The sequence below is a fragment of the Rhipicephalus sanguineus genome, chromosome 1 (assembly GCF_013339695.2).
Source record: "Rhipicephalus sanguineus isolate Rsan-2018 chromosome 1, BIME_Rsan_1.4, whole genome shotgun sequence".
In the NCBI taxonomy this organism is placed as follows: domain Eukaryota; kingdom Metazoa; phylum Arthropoda; class Arachnida; order Ixodida; family Ixodidae; genus Rhipicephalus; species Rhipicephalus sanguineus.
Genome location: NC_051176.1, coordinates 230125951 through 230153468, shown reverse-complemented (window position 1 = coordinate 230153468; position 27518 = coordinate 230125951). Strand labels below are relative to the sequence as shown.

Below are 27518 nucleotides of genomic sequence, written 5' to 3'. Positions count from 1 at the left end.
ACATGGCTGCAAACTGTTAAATTGTTTTGGATGCTGTGTTTGCTGCACCGCAGATGCAAATTTTTTCGTACTGCACACTACCTGTCCAGTTCTCAAGTTTGTTTGTCCTTTGCAACTTTTGCTCAGTGCAACCACATTAGAAATTATTTCGTACTGAAGATGAACACCATGTGATGCAATAAATCAGGCTACCATTATTTTGTAGGAGTAGCTGCAAGAAGACCACATAAGAATAGAGACCAGAAAAAACATTCCACAGAAAAACTGGTTGCCAAATCTCATTGTAGAATGCAATGTAACCCATTTATACTGATAATGAATTATGTAGCCTTTAGCAGACACCATCAAAATTTATGGTGCCACAGAACATGATAGCCCCTATGCTTCCCTTGGCTTCACTAGGTTGTGTCTAACAAAGAAAGGGGCCACTTGATCTATTTCCCCCTTCATTTAATGTAAGTACGAGCAAGAAATGATGATTTATCATTTCCTTTGTTCCTAGTTGCTGACAGAACAGGAAAATTTACCCATAGTGAATGCATGTGTTTCTTAAATAGCATTTTTGCTCATAATCAACATGCCCTCTCAGGGCCCATAAGTTTACCAGAAGGCATTTCATACTCCCCTCTTATAGGTTCACATTTTTTACAGGCTATTCAACGAACTCTTACACTAAGTAATTTTGATTACAGAGTGCAGACGTGCAAGAATCATTAAGACTGAGCCACATCCTCACCAACAAAAGTAAATGAATGTAGCTGTGCAAGAAGTTTTATGCAACGTAACGGTGTCCCTATTCACTGCTCCTCTTGCACCACAGCAGTCCTGTTTTGGTGGCAAGAGCTGCCATACTTAATGTGCACTGCCGATATCAAATGTATGAAAAAATGTGGATGGGAACTACAGGAATTAAAGCACTCTTCATTTCTGCAGCAACAATCGAATACCTAGTTGAATGACCTTCAAACGCACAATGCTGCATTTTCTCGCATCATTATGCAAGCCAAATCATTACAGGCAGCTTTGTCTAGCAAGAAATAGACAGCTGATGGATAACATGCCCACTGTGACAGTCAGCACTGTGCCTTCCATAACTGACACCACTGGCTTTCCAAACAATTTCTTTTAGTGCCCATTATAATGCCACTTTTTCATGGTCCACTTTTGACAACCTAGGGTTCTAGGCAATGTGCTTATTTACGAGTTAATTCTCCATAAGCCTCAAAATTTGGCAACAGTATCTGAAGTATTGACTCATATGCTGCGACTGTTTGTAGATGCAGTTGCAGTGTGGCATTTTCCACAAGCTAATGCCAAATTGCTGAAGCACTTGCGATTCCCCTAACTCAAGCGTGCAATGAATTGACAACAAAGTTCAATTTGCCTAACTGGCTGTAAATGCATACCTGCCAACTTTCCCAATTTGTCTGGGAGACTACTAAATTATAGCCAATTCACCTGATTGTATGGGCACAGCAATAAATCTCCACAAACACAGCCCTAACATCAGCGGAAAAAGAAAATAACAAAGGACAGTGGTTCTACAATTATCTGGCCTTGACGAACCCTAAGAGCATACCCAGAAGGTTGTGGGATCTGCCTTCTCCCCATCAATGTAAAGGGGGAGGGCCTCTGGTTCTGCCTTCACTCAAAGTAGCACTGCCACTGTTTGTGCATAGTGTTTGTTATTTACAGTCTGGATTGCTACTTTTTATCTTAATGAGGAACTCGTGATCTCTCTCTCAAACACACACGAAGCGGTTTATTTTTTGTCATGTGGTACTGCAGCACACACCTCTCGTATGGCTTTGCAGGCCACAAGCAGTGCCTTCATACAAATGAAATGTGGTTTGTACAAAAGTTTATGTTAGCGCAATGTCAGTTGCACTACGGAACATTGTTTTTAAGTCAACTTAGCCGCTGTACATTAGTGTCAAGCTGTGAGGTGTACAAAATGAGGACGGGGCCACTTGCTATAGCAGGCCACACACAGCGCACTTCCTACTTTGTTCTTTAATTACAAAAGCACGGCATAATTACAATTACCCACCAGTACGATCTCTGATGTCTAAAATCTTTACCGGCAATCACTGAGAGCCACTTATGACACTGCTGTGGATCTGATAAACAATAAATAAAAATGTATGCGAGTTATTAATGAAGAGAGTTGGGCTAGTTGGTGTTAATGGCAGGACAGGACGGGGCACTGTCCAAACATTTTTTTCCTAAGAATCTTTTCGCGCTAGTAACTATGTCAAAGAATACAAGAGTTTTCTTTTGTCTCTTCACCCCACCACACTACGAGTCTCCTGAATTTCAAGGCCCCCAGGTTGGCAGGTACGTAAATCAGCAGTTATAACACTGTGTTGAAATAACCATGGCAAAGCCACAGTGGTGATGGTAATAGCTTATTTTAAAGGGGTCATGAAGCACCCCTTGGGCTGATTGAAAAAACACATCCTGCGGAAAGCTGACACGGCTATGAACTGCTCTGCGAAATATTACAGTCGTGCGCGCCGCGTAATGGCCACAAGCGGAGCGCGAAGTTGCCGTTTCCCCAGGCACCCTCTTTTCAAACAGAGGCCGGTTCTCACTCTCGTCGGTGGGCGGGGCGTCTGTCCGCTGTACGTCGCAAGAGACATAGCATGCTTATTGGCCGATAGCCGACGTAAATCGAGAGCGGCGTTCGGATCAGATGCGCTTCTTGCCACGGGGTGCCGCCACTTGCCGGCGCCGCACTCCTCAGTACACGGTAGCCGCACTCGCGCAAGCGAATCACAGCGGGAGAGCGATCGCGTTTCATGACGCGCGCTGGCGTAACTTCTTTCCCCCATGCCATCCCTCCCTGTCTAGCTACCAGTGCGCTCGCCGGCACGAGAAAAGAGAGAAAGCGCTGGGAGCATGCGCCAAACCCCCGTAACTCCGCTGATTCTTGACGGATTCGAGAAATTTTTGCGGCAATCGATTCGGGAGGCAGTACACTCCGATACTGAGGCCATTAGATCATTACTTGGAAAAGTGGTTCATGACCCCTTTAAAATCAGCAACCTTGGCACGTAAGCAGATGGCACAGGCACTTGATGGTAAGCAGATAACACGTGGATATTATGCCCGAGCATCAAATTGCAACAAAAAGATCAATGCGTATGTGTGCTTCCAAAGCCTATATCACATTTGCTTACCACCAAGTGCCCACGTATACAAAGGTGCTAAGGCTGTGAATTAAAATTCTGCAGATGCCTGCGTTGGTTCTCCTTGCTCTGGGCATTCTGAAACTTCCAGCATGCAGTCATGGTCAAACTTCACTACCGATTTTTAATTAGCACTGATCCCCACTACCATGTGACACATCCAGCCTTATCTCATACACAATTTTACATTGGTTTCTTTTAACCAATGCTATCAGAAATTAGGTTTTTTTTCCTTGAAGTCCAAAATTCCACTGCTGTCATCTTTTAATCGATTTCTTGACCGATGAAAAGGATGCTGAAATTTTTAATACCTGGCACGGACCCAAAGACACGAGAAATATCTATTCGATTTACTAGCTTCAGTATTTATTCCTTTCGTGCTGCACACTTACACTTAAATCTTTTTTCACTTTTGCATAGTTCTATGTAAACACACTGCATACACCATCACCATGAATAAAGGAATACTATCTGCAATAGCTGCAATATCTGCAAATATAAAGAATTTTTAGCTTTCCCACAGTCACTGAAGTCGCCTCAGTATGTCTAAAGACAGCACGGTTGTTAGGAGTAAAAGCAATGTATTTTTGACTTTACAGCACCTCGTGTGTGAGAACACAACTTTTTGTAAACAATTATTGATGCCCTGCCATAGGTGGCAGCAGCTGTACGGTACATTAACGGGAAACTTCAACCTATTTGTCTGTCAGGTGCAACATGTCTGCCACTCCCTAGCTAAATTTACATCAATGCCTTGTCTAAAATGTAATATTCAATGTGGAAACATTACGGAATCGTTACTATAATGAGGAAATGCAAGGGCTCTAAAACTAACTCTGAAAAGTAGGCACAGAATCAAGCGAAACACAACCGGGAATGAAGCAACATGGACATCACGATCAATAGCCTTAAATATTGCACTGCAGGCAGTTTGACCTATAGCAGATTAGCATGTGAAATATAAAGTGCCATGTACAGGGGGGATTGAAAGAAACGCGAACAGCGCGGCGCACTGTTTTCATCATGCTTTGACCTTGGTGGCAAAAAAAGTGCTAGAGTGGTTCTTGATTGTATCATGGATGACTCGATTGGCTTTTATTACCATCCAGTTTACAACCACTTGAAAAGAAATCTGAAACAGCCGACAATGTAGATGCCGCACTGCTCGTGTTTCTTTCAATCACCACAGTACAGCTAGCAACCAATATGGACTTCCTATTAATGAAAAATTGTCTGGTGTATTACCCATCCCATGTTTATCAGACAGATAAATTTCAGTTTTAATTGACTGAAAAGATGTGAAACCCCTGCGTGTTGCACATGTAACCTTACTATACAAGATAGAAGATGGTCCCATGAAAACTAACAAACAATATGTGCAGGTAAGCTCATTTATTCCCATTTTAGCACAATGGAAATTGAAGCATTGCACCGTCATAGCAAGATTCGGCTGCCACGGCTATAAGCTTATCACTCTCCTTAACATGGTGAAAAATAAAGAAGCAAGACTTCATTTGAATAAGGTCGTATGCAGCTACTACAAATACACTCAGATTATTGCGGTAAAGAAAATGAAGTAAAGAAAATGCAACCTGCACATCCCATTTTACTAATGGAATCTGCTAAAGTTATTTGAAAGGCTTAGCTTACTAAATAAATGTTAAAAAATTTGTTGCAGCTGTACGACTGCAAGTACTGCAAAGAAATGCATACTTTATTTTTTTATGAGCATGCTGCAGAAGCAGCACACACTCATTTACTTGCAGCTTTTAATGGTGTGATGAGATTATCAAGCCCCGCCACGTGGTCTAGTGGTTATGGTGCTCGGCTGCTGACCCGAAGGTCGCGGGATCGAATCCCGACCGCGGCGGCTGCATTTTCGATGGAGGCGAAAATGTTTGAGGCCCGTGTACTTAGATTTAGGTGCACGTTAAAGAACCCCAGGTGGTCGAAATTTCCGGAGCCCTCCACTACGGCGTCTCTCATAATCATATCGTGGTTTTGGGACGTTAAACCCCAGATATTATTATATGAGATTATCAAGACTAATCCTCAACATAGCCCGAAACAAACTAGCTCCACCCCCCCCCCTTTCACACACACACACACACACGCATACACTGCAGAAAAAAAGAGGTTATTGCTGTTGTTCGTTTTGTTGGACTAATTTACGTAAACAGAACATACAATTCAGCATAATATATACATGTAAACTTGTTGGTATAAAATTACTGCCTGTTCACCACTGATATGCAAAAATGATAAAGTAGTTCTAGTCTGCTGAGTGCATTGAAAAACTACACTAATGCTAAAAACCTTAAAAATGGCTCTTCTATGCTATTCCTAAAACTCCTTTGCTTTAGGGTAAGACATTTCACCAATTCATGCACATAATTTCTAAAGGAGAAAGTGAAGAAAGTGAAATGATTGTACTCTTCACAGCAAAAAAGGGTGGCAAAAATAATGATAACCATGCCCACAAGAAAGACTGCCTGCAGAAATCACGGCAACTAAGACATCACATGGGACTAACATGCCAAGTACCTTGTACATGCTGAGATGCCTCCGTACATTAGAGCAAAGGAGCAGCAAAGATGCAAAGAACAGAAAGATAGAAAGCAGAGTGCAAAGTTCCAGTACAAAAGAGTTTAACACCAAGACAGAGGAGAAAGGAACAAGGACAAAGACACAGCGTTCTTTGGGGCATTATTATTTTTTTTTTAATCTCAAACACAAGCTCAAAAGATGGCACTTACCAGAACACCATGTAAGTGTTCAGTATCCTTTGTGGGCAAGAACTAGCAAACAATCAGTGTGTCAATTCCACTGCCTCTTTTGTCTTTACTGAGTAACACGCAACATGACAAGATAACAAAAATGAAGGGTTAGACTACAAGCGAAGAGAGGAAAAGACAAGCAAATGTGTCCAGAAAGAGAAAGAGGAAATTAGAAGGAAGCATCTTTCACTCTACGCACACAGATCCAAGCTGTGCTCATAAGCAGAGTGCAACTTCAGTAAACACAAGCAAACTAAAGGAATACAAGCCAGCATAAAGAAGGAGTAGAATGCAACAAGCCTACGGCAAAATGATGCAACTAGATGAAAACCTTGCCGTATCCTACACTTCCATAACTCATTTCTCCACAAGAAGCTGTCAAAATGCAAAACAAAAACCCTTGCAGTGGCAGAATAGGTAATGCCTATGCACAACAACATTACTCGTAAAGCTGTGGGAGTGGTAATAGCTTGCATTATACGGCAGTGTGCAATTTTGCTGCTTGCACAGAACTACGGCAAAAAAATGAACAGACAGATGACTGCCCAGCTGTTCTGTGGTAGTTTATCATGCTTTTTGTGAACTGCAACTAATTCCTGCAAGAACACTAGAACTATACGGCAGTAACTAAGAACATTTCATGCTGTAAATTGGATACAATCTAGGTAGTTCCTGCTTTTAAACAGCAAAGAAGAAAAAAGTGGCAGAGTCCATGTTCATAAAAAAGATGATTCCTACAATAATAGAAGTCCCATGAAACGAAAAGCAGACAGGCGCCAAATGCTACCTGAACAGCACAAGAATAATCAACCAACTCTACTCTATAATCAGCATGTACAAAAAGACAGGAATGTAGGCTGAATGGCTAGGAATTAGTGCAATTCATTACATGCAGTGTGAACTAAAGGTTTAAAAAAACAGCACATTTCTCTCAAACACAGTTGCAAAGGAAAGTAACAAGCTAGCCACCACCCGGTCGCAACATAATCTTTCAATCACAAATATGTGCTTCAATATAAGGTACTATTAAAACTGTTAATTACAGAAAAAAGGAGATAGGAAAGAAAGCTTCATGATTATTATCTATGGACAGCTATTAGATGAAAGGTCATGGTAAAAATACACAAAAAGCATTTTTCTAGAGAAGTTATTCTAGCAGCAGAAATAGAAAAGTGCTGACTTCTTTATATATTAACATTTTTGTCTGTCAGTGCGGCTGTTCGTAAGATCAAAGGAGAACTAAAATGCCAAAGACAAAGCAGCAGCAGCAGCAGCACTGGCAGCAACACCTTCTAAAATTCCACGACACCACAAAGCATTGGAAGTACTTTTGATGCTTTGAGTGTTCCCATTAGAGATAGTAATGAAGACAAAGAAAAATACTCAAAGCTCTAGCAACTTTTTCGTTTGCCTTGAAGTCAACTGAAATGCAGCAAGCGTCCCAAGATATAAATGGTTGGACACACACATGCTCCGAATAACTGCATGGTATTAGTCCTAGAAACTTGTGGACAATGCTAAGAATCTCTCCCACAAACTGAACAAGCATGCAACTTGAATGCACCAGTCTGAAACAGAAGAATAGGGCATTTTCTTCACATTTTGACTTAAGAAGCTGTGAATGTCTCTGAGAGCACTGGTAGCGTATTAACCCCTTTAGTGTTTTTTTTTTTCCTAACCAAAACTGCCTATTTTTTAATGTAAATTTCGAATTGTGCTAAAAAGCAACTACTCAGTGTTGAAAAAGTATTTGCGCCACATATGAAGTCGCGCAAGAATTGTCGACATCAAGCTGCACCAATTGATGAACACTCGCAATATTCGCTTCACAGATGTTTGTCACCAGAAGAACTGCTCAATTCAGTGCCATCACTGTCTTCTGTACTTCTGGACATACGGTAATCATCAGTATCCGAATCACCTCCATTAGAAAAAGATGACGAAGATGAAAAGCTTATTCTTCCGGTTGACAGACCAGCTATGCATGTGCCACCACCACCGGACGCCATGTTTTCACAAAAAAATTGCGTTCCTGCCACAGGTGAAACTGAAATTGTCAAGCAAGTGCTTCCATCTGGTGGGCGACACGAGATCTAAGCTGTAGACGAGCGCTTCTCATTCTGAACACTCAAGGGGAGAACCTACTCTGGTAGGACGAGTTCTGCTCATCTGAAACACTTAAGGGGTTAAAGTGAAGAGCACATTGCATTGTAATACACTAAGTTTCATACACCACCTATCAGTTCATGTTATGGTGTGGTGTGGTGTGGTGCCTGAAGCGAATCAGACAGAAAGATGGCTGCCACCTGGTGCCAAATGCATCTAATTCCTTCCCTTGTTTGGACCTTGTCTGTAACATGCTATGTTTACTGCTCTTATAGACCACCATCTGCCACTATCAGCACTTATGCTAGCTGCTAAGTAGAACATAGTTGGTCATTACCATCACAATACTAGTAGTCCTGAGCTACTAAGTACGACATAGTCGGTGGTTACAACTATAGTACTACAGTCAAACCTCATTACAACGAACACCACATTAACGAACATTTCAAATTAACGAACTTTTAAGAAATCCCGTGCCGACTGCTTATAGTTTCAATGTAAAAATATTTCACTACTACGAACTTCAGAATAACGAACATTTCAGAATAATGATCGCTATTTAATTCCCGTGTAATCTTAACAACACCTCAGTACTACGAACTTATATCCCAAAATGCGAGGATTCTTAGATTTCAATGTATCGGTCATGGCAGTCGGAGCTGTAAGGTAGCAGACGATGCAGCGCGAAGAGCGGACGCCCTCCCGCAAAAACCTGAGATGGTGCGAGAGGAGAAAGACGCGGGCGGAGAACTTTTTTTTCCCCCCTTCGTTGCGGAGGCGACAACGCATCAGGTTTTGTAAAGGCCCAACCACATGCATTGCACGCGTCTTTCGAGCGAAGGCGGCTGCGACAAACAGGCTCCGTCGCACTGTCGCGACGGGAGCTTTAGATGGGAGCACCCACATGTTCGCGACGAAGTGTCACGGTTGCTCGATTGAAAACTATTGCGTGTGCGCAGGCAAATTACGAAAAAGAATTACAGAGTACATGAATGACAACATGCCAAATTTATTATTGCCTTGTTTGAGATAAGGATGCCGTAAAAGCGTTTCGTGACTTTCTTTTTTCGCAATCTTATGTTTAACCGCGACAGTAGTATCTGCTGTGATCCCATGGGGCGACCGGAAGCGTACGCTGCCTACACTACGTCGCACTTTGCAAACTGCGTTATGTTGGGGTTAGTCCACGAGGCGCATCTCGACAACATTTCCTCTTGCTGTCATAGAACGTCTAAGAAAAGCCGCAGCGCCTCACATCGTTGCTTCGCAGGGAGAAGGGCTACCTCACACGACGATGATGTTGACATTGCAGCAAGCTACCACCGAAACATCAAAACGAACCGTCGATCAATATTAACGACAAAATACGGCCGCTGCCTCGCTCTCCGCGTGAGATGGGGCTGTAAAGAAGGTAGTCTATAACTTGCATTCTTTGAAGTACGCGCCGATTGGAAGCATCACGAGCAAATTGCAACCGAAGCGAGGGTCAGAGATGCCGCCATTTTGCCGACATCGTCATGCTCACTTCCGGGCGACAAGCGATGTTTTCTGGCTTTCCAGAAACCTGTGACGGCGATGGATGGCCCTCCGCGACCGCAAATCCTGCCGGCCGTCGCTCAAAACTCGTGTGCATGCAGTTGGGCCTTCAAGGACTGCAGCGATGACATGGACGACGATGTCACGGTAGCACCCGAAGATCGCGACGAGTCCGTGTCGGCCACATATGCGTTGGACTACTTGAGGAAACTCCGCTTATTCATAGAAAAAAGCGGAACAGCGACCGAAGCTGCGCATAAAAATGCGGACGGTCTAGAATCGTTCGTGACGCAGAGTTTGTGCTGCACCCGTCAAAAAACGGTCACGGCACGGACTATTTCAAATAAACGTGCCTTGTCTGACGTTCACGTGTGCATTGTTGTGAGAAACGAGTTCAAGGAGGTACCGTTGCAAAGGTAGGACGTTTGCGTTACTTAAATTCTATTGTTATGGTAAATTTTTGGGCTTTCACTATAACGACCTTTCAGAATAACGAACATTTTTCCGCGGTCCCCTGAAGTTCGTTATACCGAGATTTCACTGTAGTGGTCTTGTGTGCTTGTGTATAACTTGGAATCACAAGATGGTGCCTGCCAGTGCTTCTGCTTGCGTGCAAGTATTCATCATTCCACCATATTTTCTACACACAGTATTTTTTTTAGTCAATACAGATTTTTTTATAAAAGGGCTATGACTATACAGCCTTAAAAATTCAATGATGAATAAATAAAACAATCATTTTTATTTCTTAAAAAAAAAATAATAAATTGCGATGCCCTACTACTTTTACGTATGAACAACTCACGCTGATAGTGAAAAATTGACATGTATTTGTTAAACAGTCCTTTCAAAGTAACTTAAGGAGTGACCATGGCGTAAGATGCATACTCTTTAGGTGGTGACACTTGTGAGACGTGATCGACCAGATAAAGTAGCAACGCCAAGCGCCCGTCGGTCCGCTGACGGCAGTGGATACCTATTGGTGGGATGACGCAACTTCAAGGGGGGGGGGGGGGGGGGGGGGTGGGGGGCGTTCCCGAAGCAACTGGCGCTTCGCGGGAAATCTGAATTTTAGTCAGTGAACGCGGCTATAACACGGTAGCAACTACAGTTGGAAACGCATGCCGCATTTTTCGTGAGCGAATAACGCGGCATGTAGCGGACGGCGGCATTGTCGCCGACCACCTCTGTTGCTATAGCAACGGCGCAGAAAGCATTTTCTCTCTTCAAGTTGCCTCTTCCCGCCGATAGATACCCGCTGCTGTCACTGGACCAACGGATGCGTGCCTTTGTTACTTTATCTGGTTGAACACGCCTTGCACGCAACCCAAGAAGTGTCCCCACCTAAAGAGTATATATCTTGCACCCTGGCACTGGCCATTTTTCTACCTCGACATACTGTTGATCTTCAGAGACAACAGGTGCCATACTGTCATATCATTATTTTATAAAAGCTCTGTATTGTCTGAAAAAAAAAACAAAAAAACCAAATGACTTCCTGCTTCTTTCATAGAAGCAACCCAGTCAAGGAACCTTCTATTAAAGAAAAAAAATTCATGGGCCTGATCTTGAAAAAGAAGTAATCTTTTTTTATTCTGTACACTGCATTGGCAGCTCAGACACCACTGTGCAGTCATCAGGAAGTTCTAGAAGTACCAGTGTACACAAGCACCTTTGCCTACCAGAAACTCCACACCTAATTTGTGCTCTTCGTAGTTTTTAATTAGACCCATTAGATCGCAATGTCTAATTCTGTGTATGCTTTTCAAATGCACCTACTTTTACAAAGACCTGCCACTTAATGCTAGAGATGAAAAGAACTTAAAAAAAAAAAAAAAAACCTACCAAATTCAGCTCAGAACCTTAGGTTGGAATTTATAATGAATATGCACCTAGGACAGGGACCCGTTACCAAACTTTACCTAATGCATATAATATCAGACAATAGTTACCTCAGAAACTTGAAGCTTTACAATATTTGTGTAGAACAAAAACGCTGGGGAATGCATGAATGTATTGTTGTGCTAAATGGTTAATTTTGTTTTTTTTTTTTCAGTTAATTCTGAACACATGCACCAATAAAACCTAGGTCTTGGAGATTGTTGTAATGGGTAGCATTACTGTACATAATTTTTACGGTGAAACCTGTGGTGAAACAGAATCTACCCAAGCACCAAATGGGTATAGTTTCGGTGAACCCTGTTTTTCAAGCTGTCTTAAAAGTGAATGGCTACAAAAGTTTGCTAAACCTAGCTGTAGCACTGCCCACTTTCTTTGTACTGTTCTCACTCATTCTGGTAAATACATATGACGAACTTGAGCACTTCCAGTACTTCATGTAATAAAATATTCGTGTTACATGACCTAAAGCCTGAATCAGATTTATACATTTAACAGCCCTTGTACATCAATATTGAAAGTGTCCGGCAGTGATTATGAGAGGTCTTGCATATAACAAGAGTTTTATTACTGCTAAGAGGGAAAATTTTAACTGTATTCTATTAACAATTTCTACTCCCTATGAACTGTTACAATACAGCAGTAAAAGTTTCACATCTCTGCAGTCTAGTGCAGTGTCTATGAAAACGTGTTACCAGGCACTCTTGAATTTCAGAAATAAATACGACTCACTTGTTGGATCTGCCATGACCTGGCTCCCCGGCGCCTCCTACACCAGCAAGCTTTCGGCAACGGTAGTTTTCATAGTGGACACTGTTTGTGATGTCCTTCAGGTCCTGCATATGAGTCCTAAGGAGAAAAACAATTCTTCCGTTGCACAGAAACGTTGACAAGTCTATATGCATACACTCCATCTATGCAAATCTTAATCATATGCTCAACACAACAAGACTAATATTTTTACTGCTGCCTGTCGTCGTCTCAATGGAAAAGCAAAACCCTCATTATTAAACTATTTAACTCATGAGGTCATTTGAGTCATTAAAAATAAATCTTAAAAACTGATTTGCAAGCAACTTTCTGAAAATGAACACTACTATTCAACATATAATGTTGCATCACTTCAATGAGAATTTTCTGTCTCTTTCGTGGAGTTTTTATAGTAATCTTGAAAAGTTTCCGTGAGTCAGGCAGGACAAAATGAAATTAGGTGTTAACAGCCGCTGAAGCAAATACTATGTATGACATGTTATAGAAAAAAAAAAAATGATTGGAATGATTGCGTGAGTAGTTCTCCTAAGCAGCAGAGTGCTTCAAATGAATTAGCTGCCGAAGAATGAAAACCTCAGCAATGACTTACAGTTCTGAATTCTTGACTCTGAAAAGTTACCAATGTGCAATTGCAAATATGTGAACAGTTCACTGCAGCAAATACAAACAAAGTTGAATCACCTTAGAGTAGTTCCATCATGCACAGCAATTACAGAACTGAAACCAAATAACAAAATTAGACTGCAATTACTTCATACCTCACGAGCATATTCCTCAAGGCAATGTAGTCACAGTGGTCCATGTTCTCGACTGAAATACAAACGGATCAGAAATTCAGTGCCTGATGAAGAGAAATGCAGGAATTATCGTTATGAAAGACTCAGAAATTGGGGAAGCTGGAATGTGTTCGCAGTACTACAGTTGACGGGCTCAGCCACACTAACGACTAAGAGAGCTTGCATGACCAGTGCATGTGCAAATGGTGACCAGTGTTCACATCGGTAAGTGTGACCAGTGTTTCCACACCAAAATATTGCGCTGTTCAAGTCTACTTGTACCACCATGGCCTCGTAAAATAAACAGATATCCTGTTTCAGCACATCCAATTGGTTCCCATGTTTTCAACTGCAGTCGTGTAACTGAGAAATCAAGCAGGGAGCAATTGACTCAAAGCAGTTGTTTTTCAACCAAAGCGACCATTTGCGACTGGTCAATCAACGCCTGAAAGTCACCAGTGTGAATGAGTCCTAAAGTGACACACAAGAAATACACATGGTTTATGTAAAGCTGTAGCCAAAAACTGTCAATATATTTCCTTGATGTTATATTTTTGTCAGTACAGCAATTTTTTTCAGCTTAGAAGGAAACCTGTAAAGTGAACAGAGAAATTGTTATATACATACATGTTTCCTTTCATAGTTCCAAGCAATGAGTATTTTTCTCGGTAACATGAATATTATGCATGTCATCCTATTCGAGAAAATTTTAATGAGAACTAACAGACAGCAATGCCAAGGAAAGTATAGGGGGTGTTATTTGTAGTAATTAGAATATAAATGTGAAGAAAGTAAAGTGGACGAAAAGATAACCTGCCGCCGGCAGGGACCGAACCTGCGACCTTCGAATAACGCGTCCGATGCTCTACCACTGAGCTACGGCATATATACCACATATATACCCTATAAAGTGGACGGGGAGATGACCGCCGCCGTAGCTCAGTGGTAGAGCATCGGACGCGTTATTCGAAGGTCGCAGGTTCGGTCCCTGCCGGCGGCAGGTTATCTTTTCGTCCACTTTACTTTCTTCACATTTATATTCTAATTACTACAAATAACACCCCCTATACTTTCCTTGGCATTGCTGTCTGTTAGTTCTCATTAAAATTGTGTCTAACAAAGAAATACGAGCCCTTAAGAGTAAAACTTCTTTCCTTCATTCATAGCGAGGGTCTCGTTCTGGCAGACATGATGCCTTCAGGTAGTATGCGAGGGATTATTGGTCAGCTGCCTGCTCGTAAATAGATCACGTGCTACGTGACGCCAGAAAGGCAGAAAAAAGAGTGTTCCACACTCGCCGCCATGGCTGCGACTGGCGCTGACTGACACTCCTAAGTTTCAATCCACATATATACCCTATAAAGTGGACGGGGAGATGACCGCCGCCGTAGCTCAGTGGTAGAGCATCGGACGCGTTATTCGAAGGTCGCAGGTTCGGTCCCTGCCGGCGGCAGGTTATCTTTTCGTCCACTTTACTTTCTTCACATTTATATTCTAATTACTACAAATAACACCCCCTATACTTTCCTTGGCATTGCTGTCTGTTAGTTCTCATTAAAATTGTGTCTAACAAAGAAATACGAGCCCTTAAGAGTAAAACTTCTTTCCTTTATTCGAGAAAATGGTACACAGTAGACTCTTGATAATTCAAACTTGAGGGGACCTCAGGATTTTATTTCAATTATCAGAAGTTTGAATTATCAGTTCTCATAAATATGACTCAGGGCAACACACCAACTAACAATGCGATGTTTATTGTTTCTCAGTGCCACAGCAACATCATAGACAGCTCTGCGTGATTGCCAGCGAAATTTTTAGACATCAGCGATAATACTGGTACTTGTTATTATACAAGGCACGCACGGGTGTGTAATTAAATGACGAAATGTGTTGCGTCCCACGACAGTTGCTAGCCTCTTCTAATTCTTAATACAGAGAGAGAAAAGGTTTATTATGGCAGAAAAGCTGAGAGGTCGGCCTGAATCAATGTTCTGGCCTGCTTGCTACTCAGCATTAGGAAAGGGGAGAGTGGTAGTAAAGAGAGGGGTGAGAAGTGGATGATGATGAGGGAGAAAAGTGGCGACGAAGTAAGTCCTTGAATGTCAAAAAACTATTTACAGTCTCTCGTTGAGCTCTGTATCACGCAAAAACATCTTCAGTGCTTTTAGAATATCGCGCTGATGACATGGTGGTGGTCCCAACAGAACTTTTTCTGAAACTTGTTGCTTCGATGACAAGGCGGCCACCATTGAATTTCCTTGTGTGAGGTATTGATACACTTTCTCACATGGCATACTGCAGAGAAAGTGACTAAGAAATGTTTGGCATGCGATAGGTCTAGGCCAGACCGTACAGTTTTTTTTTTCCCCTCGGTCAGCACGAGATTATTAGTGCGCAAGGTTCAGCTAGTTTGGTCGTTTTGTAGGCAGGCAATCAGCTCTATTTGCGCCTGTTATTAACAGAAAAACGTGAATGTTCAGCTAGAAGCAACAAAGGCAGCAGATATTTCTAGACATGGACAAGCAAAAAGTTTGAATTAACCAAATTTGTGCAGTCAGGCGGTTTGAATTAAGCAGCTTTAAAATACACTGAAAACATAGTGGGCCAACCAAAAATTTCGGATTTGTTTGAATTAACCGAAAGTTTGAATTATCAGAGTTTGAATTATCAAAAGTCTACTGTACATAGCTTCTTCTGCTATGCAGGTGTGCAACCAAATATAATTTAACTTATGCTACACTATTTGTTTCAAGAGTGTTATGCTGGTAAAAAGTTACGAGGCACAGACGTATGCAGGGACATTTAACATCCCAAAACCAGTAAGCACCATGCAAGCACCCTTGAAAGATTAGCGAAAACTTACTGCAGACAAATGATTCAGACAGTAGTCTTCCCTGGGTGAGGATGTTTAATGCTGCATGTACATTCAAATGCTGACAAAAAGTGGAGTTAAAAGCTTCTAAGCTATAGCAAAGTAAAGACTACCTTGTACAAGGTGCTATACGAAGCTTTTATTTGAAGCTCGTTTTGCTCTTTGCTGCTTGAAACACAACTGATGCCAAGATCTTGAAAAGCCCAAAGTATGGACATTAAATGCACCTACTTAAGTGACAGCTTTTACGATAATCAAAGGGCCTCACCTTCTGCTACTCCCCAAGGATACTTGCGACCCCTGACTCTCCGACCATTTACTTCAACCACTGTATTGCTGCCTACAACAGCAAAGGGTACACGTTCCTGCAAAGAAAATGGGAACTGCAGCAACAAGTGTATGTGGCAACTCCGGTTAAGCTGCTACTTACCGTGCTTCCTCCTAACCTGACCAGTTTTGATTGAACTCTTTTTTCCATTTCTAAGTTTTTCTTAATTCAACTTATGCAAAAGGCTTCCACATTTGATAGCATGCTGCTTAACGTGTTTTAATAAGAATGCTTTTGTTATGAGTGCAGTAATACACTTCACTTATTTCGAGGATGCAAAACAATGTAACAGACAATGCAAGGCTTTAGCTATTATTTATCATTATTATTATTTTCCTATTATCACAAACATATAATGGACACCTAAATGTTATTATACATATTGTTTTCTGCTTTTGTGAAGTCAGTGGCGAATAATAAATAACATAATCATCCACGAACTGCAAGTTCCTATGGCTGACTTCAAATGCAGTAGAAAGTTATGGTTCCATAAGTAGAGTTTAGTGGTGCAAAAGTAACCAAGGCTATGCTGTGCCAGCCACAGGGTGATAAGATATCCCTAGTAAATTAAGCATATGCTGCAGTACCTGAAACTTATTTTAAAAAACCTGTTCCATCTAAAAAACTGGCCACATCAGTCAGATGAACCGGCGCATCATCTCCTAAAATTAACACAAGGTGATAAAGTAGGTGTAACTCATATAGTAGCCGAATACATTTTTGTCTATATGCTTAGACATGTGAACACATAATTAAAATGTGTAATACTGTTAGCGGTTCATGTCACTGATTACATGATGGTTACATGAGGTCGGCAAAGATTGCTTCGATGAAACGTTCTGGATGATAACATGTCTATTATTCACCAAAGACAGGTTTACCGAGTTGAAGTTCATTATTCTCTCTGAATTTCCATTCATGCTGCCAGTTAGAGGTTTGTGATCTGCGAACAGCTTGAACCCTTAGCAGGTATATTAGACCATTCTTTCCTGCTGGGCCCCAGCCATGTCGGGATCCCCAGGAATGAAATGGCAGATCAACATGCAGCAACAACAGTTACATGACTGTTAGATACATCGAACACAGCTGTCAACTGATCATATTATAGAAGGATTGTTACCTTAAGTGGCTTTTGCAGTTTGCTCTCTTCTTCATCTTCTGGATCAGGAAATTCATAAAGACGGATTTTGTTTTGCGTGATCTCATTCAAAATCTGTTACAAAAACCAAAAGGAACACATTAGAACCACATATGCACACACGGACATGTACATGCATGGGCAAGAACGAAAGCAGCATGTAATGTGTCATTTTCTGTGGTGAATTAAGAACAGAAATGATATACTATGTGTGCGTGGATAGTATACAAACACAACAAGAGAGAGAAAGAGACAGAAATGGCTTTAGTGCAGGTCAGACTAAGAACAATAGATATTCCTCTGCCAGGAGGACCATGGCCCGCTGGTTGGCGAAAACCATTCATGCCAACCACACCTGCCAGTGGTTACGATAGCCACTTGATGCCATCTGTGCCACATATTCCTTAACCAGCCTAAGTGCCTGCAGTTAGATGCACAGAAGTGGGCAGCTTGAATTTTTACTGGTAAAGATGGTATTTGTTCAAATCAACAAGTTGCCGTTCACATTTCTCGGTAGCTTGCAGGAACCATGCCAACCATTCTGAAATGGACTCAGCTACACCTCGTTCATTCAAACTCCTCATCTTTTCCTGGTAAATGTAATGGAATCAAAATCTTCTTAACCTCAAGATTTACAGCCCCACACCAGTTCAACTGGTAAAATCCTTGACCACAGAGTACAAAGCACCACAACTACAGGATGAAAAAATGAACCTATCATCAAAGTAAAATGTAGTGGCAGGGTATGCACTGGCACAATCACTTGCAAGGGAACCATGGTTGAGTTAGAGCACTATGTAGGAACTCTTTGTGGGAACCCCCCTCCTTCCTTTTGTCTGAGTGTGGATCGCATATGAAGTACTAATACTGGGTGAGTGCATGCACTTTGATTTAGTACATGCTAATTGCATAATAACTTGACAGATGTAAGAGTGGGCATGTTGGTATTGATTCATAGTGAAGGTAGGTGGCAGTGCACAATTGAGGCACACGCAAAAAAGGACGATGTGGCACGAAGTGCTGGTCCCGTGTTGTCCTTTTCTAACGTGCCTCAATTGTGCGCAGCCACATTCGCCTTGCATAATAAATTTTGCACCAATAAGCTGATTTCTTACAGCCTTATTACACAATGACAAGCTTAGTACATGTTAAGTGCATAATAAATTTTTCATCAAAGTAGTCTCATCAAAGTTTCATCGAAGTTTCATCAACACGTCATGCAATAAAAATGAAGCTGCTACTATCGAGATGACCTAGGAGTCCTGGCATATTTTTTAAGCAAAAATATTTTGTGCAAAAGAAAATGCGTTGGAAATGCGTTTTGTGTAGTTCGATAGAGAATTACACAAAATCGCAGCCATCACTGAATGTTCTTGCAGTACCATAGCGTGCAACTTTTCCCACAAACTCCCTTGTCGTTTGGCATGAATTTTCGTCAATAAGCTGATTCAGTCACTCTTCAACAAACAGAACGGGACTTGAGGCATCTGGTGCGATGCAAGTTTTTCAGGTTGAAATTGCAGTCTTTGAAGCACTTAAACCAATTTTAAGCCATCCTAAGGCTCTGCATCGCTTCGGCACCTTGATTAAACGCGAAAAGCAGGAGTCGAAAATGCTCTTTTTTGTCAGCCTGACACTCCATTTTAATGACTTGAAAAAAAAAAAACAAAAAACAAAATGAATAACATCATTATAAGCTTAACACATTATTTTGCAGGACACATGATTCTCTGATAACATAGAAAATATTTCCAACATAGTATTTTCTTTCGAACATAAAATTGCCGCTAAAAAAAGATGGACTTACGGATCAACCCAATAGTAGGCAGTATTAATAGTTTCTATAATTAAGCAAGATAGTTGAATGCAATGATACTTGATGGCGCATAAAATATTACACATCAATTCACTGTGCACATTTCAAGATCACATCATACAGACATAAAAGTACTATCAGCATCACAAGTTTCAAGGGCTTAGAAGGTGCAAGAAAGCTTAATTCCTAGAAAGCTTAACCACACAGCCCTGCATTCCATAGAGTTGTCTGGTCAGATGATTTTATTACTCTTTCACAGGGTGCAGTGAAACACCTCTGAAATTGAGCTTTTTTTTTTTGTGAAACTAATGCCAAGGAAGCTTATAACAGCATGCAACCTTTTAATAGTGTGAGCAACAAAAACGTAACAGTACTTCACAGTAGTTTTATGAAGTGCTATCACGTCCAATATAAGCTGCAATGACCAAGCTGTGGCCGTAGCATCGCTCTTGGGAAAAAGTAGAACAGTATCCACCATTCCAGCAATGTGCATACCCCGATGCTTTCATAATAAAGTGGCCCATCAAGCAGCGCAGACTGCCTTGGGGCGTGTGCTTCGCCATGGCATACTGCTGCCATACTTTTGCAACCTGTTCTCATTTCAATTTTTCGTGGTGGAGCCATAGTTGCTCAATGGGCCAGCACAAAGTACTTGACGGGACGTTGATGGGAGGCAAGTGGCAGTACTGGTTTGAGCATAGGAAAGATGCTTATTACTGGAACCCATAAGTGAGCACGGCATAGCACCGATGAGGGAAGGGGAGTAAATGAAGGAAGAAGAAGAAACCACCTTCTCAAGATCTGAGTACCCACAACACCAAGCAGCAGGCTGGGATCTCCCTGCCCTTTAGATAAACTGGTTTGGCACCTGGTGGCACTGGCAGTCGGAACCCAGTGCCTCCCGCATTGGAGGTGGATGCTCTAACAACTCAAACACCACTGCGGTAGGAGGTATGTGCTATGCTGAAATGGCAGAACCTTCACTTTTTTGTTGTTTTCTCCAGAACGTCATTCTGGCCACAGCTTACGTGTTGCAACTCATAATGAACACGATTGTACATTATTGTGGCAGGGCAGCACTAAAAGATGCGAATTTCAAGAATTAGCTAGAATGCCCTTGGAAATAGGCTGAGTTAATTCTCACCGTTCGCTTGAATAGACTGCACTCCTCCGGCGTCATAGTGTCTGCTTTAGCAATCACAGGAATGATGTTGACTTTGTCGTGCAGCCGCTTCATGAATTCTATATCCAGAGGCTTTAACCTGCAATATCAAAATATCCAGAGGCTATCTATACTGCCGAAGCGACTTGCAGATTCTACAAAAGTAATTGCATCACGACCATAAAATCAAGCTACTGCCAATCAAAAGCCAATAAACAGTAACTACTGAAAGGCAAGCAAAAGAGGAAACACTGGCTGCCGCGAGAGGCACATTTAAATGCTGCCGTGTGAAGTGCAAAGTAGTAAAACTGAGCTGCTTGCTTGGCACTGCAACATAAGAAAGGCTGCAGTACTGACCCATGTCCTGAAGGTGCAATGAAGTAAAGACAACAGTGAACTCTGTTATCGGGCAATGTTGTCCGATGTACTCGTGATTCTGCATCGAGGTACTCTGCATACTTTGCTTCGATGTAGTCGATTATCGGCTGCCAACTGCACAGAAATAAAGAAAGAAAGAAAAAAAGAATGGTCATAGAAGTGACAAGTCAAGGTTGTGCAGTAATATCCACCGCTTTGAGTAATCAAGCTCAAGGACTACCATTATGCTATCTGTCACAGGTGAATTAAAATTATGTATGGTTAGTCTAAAAAAAAAAAAAGGGACCTTTTGCATGATAACATGGTGTGAACAAACTTAAAGTTAAATACTGCACTTTTATGGGCCAGAATCATGACACGATCATAAGGCATGTGGCAATGGAGGCGACTCTGGATTAATTTTGACCACCTGGGGTGCTTGGGTTTGCACCTAAATATAAGTAGATGAATTTTTCTCGCATTTTGACCCAATCAAAATGCAGCCAACGTAGCTTGCATAAAATGCATCTTTAAGTTTAAATTGTTAGGTGAAGGAACATAAATATTTCTTCATGTGCCTTTCTAGATTGCAGGTAACACATTTCCAACACATTCATGACTGTTTTGGAAGGCAAGCAAGATAAGTGGCAAAGAAGTGACAGAACTGAGCCGCACCACTGAGTGTTGTCAACAGCATCGCCAAAGCCCGGTGTGTCTACAATGGTCAGTGTTAGGTTGACGCTGCCTTCTTTTAGAAGAACTCGAGTGGTCTCCACTTCTACAGTTTTCTTTACACGGTGAGATGGGCCCGGATATTCATTTGAGTAGATGTCCGTCAGGAACATAGAATTGATGAGCGTTGACTTTCCAAGTCCAGCTTCACCTGCATAAATAACCCCCAGTCATTTGGTTACACAAGAAAATATGCCAACCTCTTGGTGGTCAAATTTAGTTGGCCAGATAAGAGAGGACCAAGTCCTTTTGTGACTGCCCACTGAACACCTTGGTAGGAGGTCACGTTTTGTTGCTGGCCCAACATGCCGAGATTACATACTGTGCCAATGCTGCTCTCACAGACAGAAACATGAGTGCAGGCATTATATTAGATTAATGAGATTACATTGCAAGCTTGTACATGGAGCAGTTACTAACTTTTGTAAGTCATTATCAAGACTTTACTAGCTAATTTTATGACAGGGGAAATTGATAGGTGCTTTTCAGTTAGGAAGAAAACGTGACTATACTATCTTCTTTACAGTTTATTTTGTTGCATAATAACAGTCATGGTGCAACATATGTAGTAAATTATAGTTTCTTTCGTCATAATAAAATAAACTAACAGTTTTGTGCTACCTCAAAGTGTACACATGCAGGCAGCAGGTTATAAAAGTCTTGGTCCATAACTTTCCATATATTCAAATACAGAGGTACTCACCAGCACGAACTGCGGTATAAAAAGTATGGTTTAAAGGACCCCTGACAGTGAAATTATTCTTTGTGACTTTTTTACTGTAAACTGTAACTTTGTGTCTCGTAAACCCGAAATTGAATTGTAAATGCTCTAACGTATCATATAATTAACGCTCGAGTCATTAATTGTGACCATTTTAGCGTCGCTTCGAAACGGCCGCCTAGAATCAAACTAGCGCCCCATGTGGTGAAGCGCCAAAGATCATGTGCACTCAATCTGTGGTGACGTTGAAAGCAGTTTTCAAATCGGGGCACCGCACGTGGTAGAGATTGAAACGATGTGAGTGCCTCTGTACGAGTTAAACCTGTGAAGCCCATGTCCCCTCAGGAAATCTACCTCGAGAGCGGCCCGACAACAGGGCAAGAGGGGCGAGGAACAATAGCCCTCGCCGGGTGACAGTCGTGGTATTGTGTGCGCCCTGCAAATCTTCTGTGACGTCCACAATACTTGCTTTACTCGTGGAACGTCACGCGGGGCCTCTATCTATGTCATACCAGTGGCGATGTTGGGAGGTGCTGCCAACTCAGATGAGCACTCATGCTTACTTTAGAACCAAATTAAAATATCAAAAAAGGCAACATTCGCCACTAAAGATCAGTCAGAAGTGCCCACGTATACAGGAAAGTCAAACAACACAAACATCTCGAGGTTTTAATTTTGGTGTCAGGGGTCCTTTAAAATACTCTTGATTAAAGATATGCTCGTTTATGGAGTGCTGCACTGGGGTGATTCCACGAGAGATCGAACATGCCTGTCCGGTCGATATTTTTGTTTTGCCTGGGTTTTTTTATATGTTATGCGGGCGTATTCAAAGTGCACGGAACCGAAAATTTTATTTCTGAGAAACGCTCCCAGCGCGCCAAAAAATATTCGAAGGTGGCGGCGTGGTCCTCGTCCTCCTGTTTTTGCTCACTGCAATGTTTTCAGATTTCACGGCCGAATTTAACGCGCACTATAAATGATGTGACGAAAAATTCTTTTGCTGGTTTTAACACGCATTACTGTGAATTACATCCATGCTTTTTTTACGCCGTCCTCAAAAGGAAGAAAATGTGAAAAAATTACAAACACGGTCGAAATCAAAAAAGTGTGCTTTGTTTGAGGCGCCCTGGCGCCTTTTTTATTTCAAAGAGAAACTTCAAAACATTGTCAAATATAGAAAAGAGCCTCCGAAACATGTATACGGAAAGTCATTTTCCTACGGGCAGCGTGAAAAAAAAAAAAAAAAAAAAAAAGTTAAGCGAGTTTTTTCAAAAAAGATCATTTTCAAAAATAAAATAAAAAAACTCCGGTCTCAATTTTGACGGCAAATTTTTATTGAAGAGCGCTTATGTCAATAAACACACGGTTTTAATATCATATGTCCTCATTTGCTTTGTCCGCGAGATATAACGGAACAAAATGACCCTTGCTGTGTGCGCTCACTTCAGTACGACTAATGGTTGTTATCAGCTTGCATTGTGCGTAAATCTCAGTTTTAATTATTCTGCTGCAGCAAAACCTTGCTCTGGTGGCTTTTCGTCAAGAAAAATGTATTCTTAAACTTTATTTGTGTCTAGCATGTGAGGGGGTGGGCTTCTGCCCCTCTCTGAAGGGCTAACGCGTACGCAGTTTGCAGCCTACAACGTCGCTTACATGCATCAGAGGAAAGGTGGGCGCGCCTGTTCAAGATATCAATCGCATCCTCTTCCTGAAGAAATGCCTGGTCTACGGAATCGCAGTTACATGTAGACAGGTTTTTCTTGAGGCGTTAAAGCATTGCTAGCAGACCTCGCAGGTGTCGCGAAGATTCTCAGCCTATGACAATAGCTTCTGGAGGTAGCCAACAACAAGAGCAAGGAAAAAAATTTGTGCAGCGAAGATATGTTTTTCTCGGCAATCTTCTTTTTGTGAATGCGTAAATAATCGGCACTGAATACTCGGACGTAGCCATGGGCCGCGCGCATCGCGTGTAGTGAACAGCTAGATCAAGTCGAAGCGTTTATACTGAACGGCACCGCACACATAATCTCACTTCTTCGCAGCTGTCATGTATGCGTTTCCAGACCTGCTCATGGTTTCACATTTTATGACCAAGGGTGTCTAAGCGCTTTGGGCTGTGATAATTAATTTGTAGGGCACACTCGTTGTCAAAACCAAGGGTAATGTCCGTCTGGCGCCACCAGTGACCTCTGCTGTTCTCGACTTGGGAAAGCACTTTAGTAAAGTGCCGACGAAACATCATCAATTGGGCAGCTTCGGCCACTTATGGCTTGATCATGCCGCCCTACACGTTTCCGGGCTGCTGAAACGCTGAGGTAGAGGTCGAGGTGAGACAGGAAGACGTTATCTGCGACGCCGAAAACATGGGACAGCGGGAAGTGAAATAAACGGCTCGGAAATGATTGAGCTAACTTTTTATAAATGTTGTTTAGGCACAGTGTGCGCCGAATGGGAAAGATGGTTAGAGCCTACAGTGCACGTAATGGAAGGCAAGCAAGCAGGCATTGAGGAAGCAACTGCATAACAGCGCGCCTGCTGATTGTGGCATTTAAGTTAGATTAAGCTGGCCTTTGCTGCATATATATCGTTTGTTTGGTGTGCAAGGAGAGTTTTTGACAAAGTCACCTAAACCATGTGCTCGCTTTTTCTCGTGTGATTCTTATTAGCGAATAAGCTGAGGTTGTAGGCTGCAAACTGCGTACGCGTTAGCCCTTTAGAGAGCAGCAGCAGCCCACCCCCGCACACGCTAGACACAAATAAAGTTTGAGAATACATTTTTCTTGACGAAAAGCCAGCAGAGCAAGGTTTTGCTGCAGCAAAATAATTGAAACTGAGATTTACGCACAATGCAAGCTGATAACAACCACCAGTCGCACTGAAGTGAGCACACACAGCAAGGGTCATTTTGGCCCGTTATATCTCGCGAACAAAGCAAACGAGGACATATGATATTAAAACCGTGTGTTTACTGACATAAGCGCTCTTTGATAAAAAATTGCTGTCAAAATTGAGACCGGAGTTTTTTTATTTTATTTTTTGAAAATGAGCTTTTTTGAAAAAACTCACTTCTTTAACAATTTTTTTATCTTTTCTTCACGCTGCCCGTAGGAAAATGATGTTCCGTATAAATGTTTCAGATGCTTTTTTCTATATTTGACAACGTTTTGAAGTTTCTGTTTGAAATAGGAAAGGCGCCAAGGCGCCTCAAACTTAGCACACTTTTTTGATTTCGGCCGTGTTTGCCATTTTTTCACATTTTCTTCCTTTTGAGGACGGCATAAAAAGAGCATGGATGTAATTCACAGTAATGCGTATTAAAACCAGCAAATGAATTTTTTGACACATCATTTATAGTTTGCGTTAAATTCGGCCACGAAATTCGAAAACATTGCAGGGACCAAAAACAGGAGGCCCGCGCCGCCACCTTCAAATATTTTATTGGCGCGCTGGGAGCGTTTCTTGGAAATAAAATTTTCGGTTCCGTGCACTTTGAATGTTCCCACATAACATATAAAAAAACCCAGGCAAAACAAAAATATCGACCAGACAGGCATGTTCGATCTCTCGTGGAATCACCCACTGTTTCTTCTAATTTGTTCCTTTCTGCACAGTGCAGCCACACGCAGATAAGCTCTAAAAATGTGAATAAATGAATAAACTTTATTTAACATTAGTCCGGCAGTTTCCTTTGGGTGAAGATATTTTTTTTTTCCAATTGCTACTTTCTATAAGCATGCTTTTAGAATAAAACCAACCTAATAATGGTCATTGAACGTGATATATAATCTTGACAACAATCAGCACCGCTTATAAGCGGTGTATATGTAAGTTACTAAGCTCCATTAGTAATGCTTAAAAACTGCACAAAGCAGTAACTATTAGTGATATATCAAACAAGGTGCTCCACATTTATAGCAACTACAATGGCATGGCTTGACCAAAGTTTTAGAACTTAATACTGGGTTGTCAAATGACAGCCAATATTAGGCCAGTAACAGTCCATAAATTTGAGCTTCTTATGATAGCCCATCTTCGGCCAGGCTCGAAAAGGTTGGACAGGGTATGCGTTGTGGCAAAGTTTCTTCTTCCATTGATTTTTCTACTGATAACTGTACAGTACTTTTCGTGTTTGAGTTGCCTGCCATGATTCAATATAACAAGTCTCACCTTATGTGCTTGCATATATAGTATGATGACAAATTTAACCCTTTGCGGTCCGTTGTCAGGCAGCGCCCGACAAAGGTGTTAGTAGTTTAAATTTCGCTGTTTTCTCATTGCGAGTCACGCACATTTTTTGTATACATGAAGTGCTATCTATTGAGGAACAAGTGAGCTTTGTTCGTTGAGGTTTACTTTTTTTTTTTTTACACTAGGGTGCTGCACTATGTTCAGCACGGAGCCCAGAGTGTACCCACTCGCGCGTGGTTCACTGAGAAGCATGGCCACATTTTCACCGCGTGTGTTTTACAGTGGTGCTTTTAGCAAAAACGAGGATGACTTTAGTGAGGAGGAGAATTACATGCCTCCACCAGACAGTGATTCGACCGAAGTGAGTGACGAAGACGACGACAGCGGTGGAGACAACATCTCTGCTGACACAAAGGGGAACAGTAACAACCCTGGCCTGCACTCAGGAGGATGCTATGAGTGGTATTACACGCTGCCCAAATATCGCTAAAGGAGTTGCGTGCAGAATGCAGGAGCAAAAATAAATATCCTGTGAGTTTTTCTTCCACAGTTTGTGTTTTTCTTCGCGCCATCAGAAACTGGCAAAATAGTTTTGGACCAGTAGAGCCGGAAAGTGGGTAAAAGTTTTGGACCGCAAAGGGTTAAAGCTGCAGCTTTATTACATAAACATCATAAGCACAGACTAGCTCTTCCAAAAGATGATGAGAGAATGCATATGAAAAAGTGTGGAGTCAAAAATAAAAAGGAAACACTAAACCAGACCCAGAAATGCACATGAATGATTTATCAAAGGAGCATAAAATGACTCGTAATATAAATATTCTGCAATAGAACTGTTATGTGCAATAACTGAACAGCTGCCCACACGCTTCTTAAAGCACCTGGCATGCCGCTAAGAGCTATACAAATGCACAACACACGAAACCTAGGAGAGATAGTCAATGCCCAGCCTACTACAGAATGACCGCAAGGAAATGCTACCACTCCTCCTTGTCCCCTTCGCGCCCTCCACTGTCAAATGAACGTCCCACGTGCGGAACAGACGTAAGGACAAGATGAACGAAAACGCGTGGGGCAACGGCAGCTGTAAACAGACGTCGACCACGGAAGTGGGAAGAGAGAGAGAGAAGTGCGGCCATGGTGTGGCT

General features: G+C 41.8%; 1 protein-coding gene across 5 annotated transcripts in view; it reads right to left on the bottom strand.

Annotated features, from left to right (window-relative positions):
- LOC119373880 (septin-7) overlaps window positions 1–27518 on the bottom strand; it is an 86916-nt gene that overhangs the window by 44308 nt on the left and 15090 nt on the right. For all 5 annotated transcript variants that reach the window (XR_007417864.1, XM_037643971.2, XM_037643947.2 and 2 more), the window contains exons 3-9: window positions 21405–21612; window positions 20730–20864; window positions 20355–20472; window positions 17377–17469; window positions 16197–16293; window positions 13039–13090; window positions 12242–12358 (exon numbers count right to left, since the gene is read on the bottom strand). Coding sequence is in view for 4 of the 5 variants with exons in the window: in XM_037643971.2 (XP_037499899.1) it covers window positions 12242–12358; window positions 13039–13090; window positions 16197–16293; window positions 17377–17469; window positions 20355–20472; window positions 20730–20864; window positions 21405–21612 (820 nt within the window). In the remaining variant the exon portion in view is untranslated. The remainder of the gene's footprint in view (window positions 1–12241; window positions 12359–13038; window positions 13091–16196; window positions 16294–17376; window positions 17470–20354; window positions 20473–20729; window positions 20865–21404; window positions 21613–27518) is intronic.